The following is a 1,530-nucleotide window of genomic DNA, read 5'->3' as shown; positions in this document are numbered from 1 at the left end:
CCAATTTAATTTGTGAAATGAAAAGCTATAGCAAACATGTAATATTTTGCATAAAGTAATTATGCTTCAACTTTAAAAGTACTTTTAAAATAAAACTATTCTACTACCTACGTGGTTTATCTTTCACCCACAAAATGTATTTTACAAAACCTAAATGCACAACAAATCAGGTTTCTTATACATAAAGTACTCTTATGTTATTCATTCTTGAATAACGTAAGAAATAACAAAATGAAGTTATTCATTCTTGGCTCCTAAGTCTGTGAATCTTATCTATAAAGACATATACTGCCTTAACTAAATGATGAGTACTGTCTATTGCTTTCAAATGCACTAACCTTCTCAAAAACGCTGGTTGGGGTCATCAAGCAAAACCGGATATTCTGAATGATGGTATCGGTATGTCTCCAGCGTCTTCTATCATGCCGCAGCCAAGACTGCACAGCCTCGTACAGCTCTATCTCTGGGAACCTGCTCAGATGATCATTATCCAAGTAAGACATGAGCTTCTCAAAGCTCAGATAGGACAGAAAGTCAGGCCTAGACATGAGTGGCACAAAGTTGTCTAGCAGAAAGGCGTCCAACTTCTCCCTGACTCCCTCGATGTTTACACCGAAATCATCTAAGAGTCTCATAATTTCTGCACAATTTTCTAGGCAGATCTTCGCTAAGAGAAAAGAGCAGCAGAACTTCACCACTTCTATAAGTTGAACATACATGGCAGCCTGAAGAATCTCATGAACAGTATTCATACTCAGCTCTATAGTTCCGTAGTACATAAATTGCAGGACATGGCTGAAACCGGTAGCTGTTAGACCTTTTAAATGAATTTTGTCCTGATCTCGTTCCCTCATGTCTGCAGTAAACATAATTCTGAAGTAATCACTCTGGGTGGCCAGGAGTGCTTTATGGGCCTGGAACTGATGATCTTCAATAACCAGAGTGACATCAAGAAGCAATCCCTCCTCATACAGTGCTCTGAACCCAGCAGAGACACTGGTGTCGTGGATGGAGGAACAGAATCCTTCCACGTCCCCTGCCATGAATCACCTGGAAAAAAAGTAATCAAAGACAACAATATTAAACACTTCCATGCGTTCAGAAGAAAATATTAACTTAGAGTTTTAACAATTTTTGCTATTATCTCAATTCTACTGCCTAAGTCCAAAATGTACAAGTCCTTTGGGAGAAGACAATCTAAAGGTTTGCAGACTAATGTTTTTGGCTTCCCTACCTAAGGAAAACAATCTAGCCGGGCGCGGTGGCTCACGCTTGTAATCCCAGCACTTTGGGAGGCCGAGGCGGGCGGATCACGAGGTCAGGAGATGAGACCACAGTGAAACCCTGTCTCTACTAAAAATACAAAAAAAAATTAGCCGGGCGTGGTGGCGAGCGCCTGTAGTCCCAGCTACTCGGAGAGGCTAACCGGAGGGGTTGCCGTGGCCGAGGCTGCCCACTGCTCCCGCCTGGGAAAAAAAAAAAAAAAAAAAAACAATCTATTAAAGATATATCAATAGTTCATGCCTATAA

At 41.0% G+C, this 1,530-nt stretch overlaps 1 protein-coding gene across 1 annotated transcript; it reads right to left on the bottom strand.

The window, feature by feature from the left end:
* Positions 1-293: 293 nt before the first annotated feature.
* On the bottom strand, positions 294-1,045 carry LOC116465866 (kelch-like protein 15). The gene has a single exon (XM_032148793.2). It carries the CDS (start codon positions 1,041-1,043, stop codon positions 294-296), a length of 750 nt encoding a protein of 249 aa, XP_032004684.1. The 5' UTR covers positions 1,044-1,045.
* Positions 1,046-1,530: the final 485 nt, after the last annotated feature.

This window comes from Hylobates moloch, unplaced genomic scaffold (assembly GCF_009828535.3).
Source record: "Hylobates moloch isolate HMO894 unplaced genomic scaffold, HMol_V3 SCAFFOLD_12700, whole genome shotgun sequence".
Taxonomy (NCBI): Eukaryota; Metazoa; Chordata; class Mammalia; order Primates; family Hylobatidae; genus Hylobates; species Hylobates moloch.
Note: the sequence above shows the minus strand (reverse complement) of the source record. Positions and strands in the feature narration are given on the sequence as shown.

What these genes read in the sequence shown, in the direction of transcription:
- LOC116465866 (XM_032148793.2), bottom strand. Translation starts at nt 1,043, where the DNA reads ATGGCAGGGGACGTGGAAGGATTCTGTTCCTCCATCCACGACACCAGT.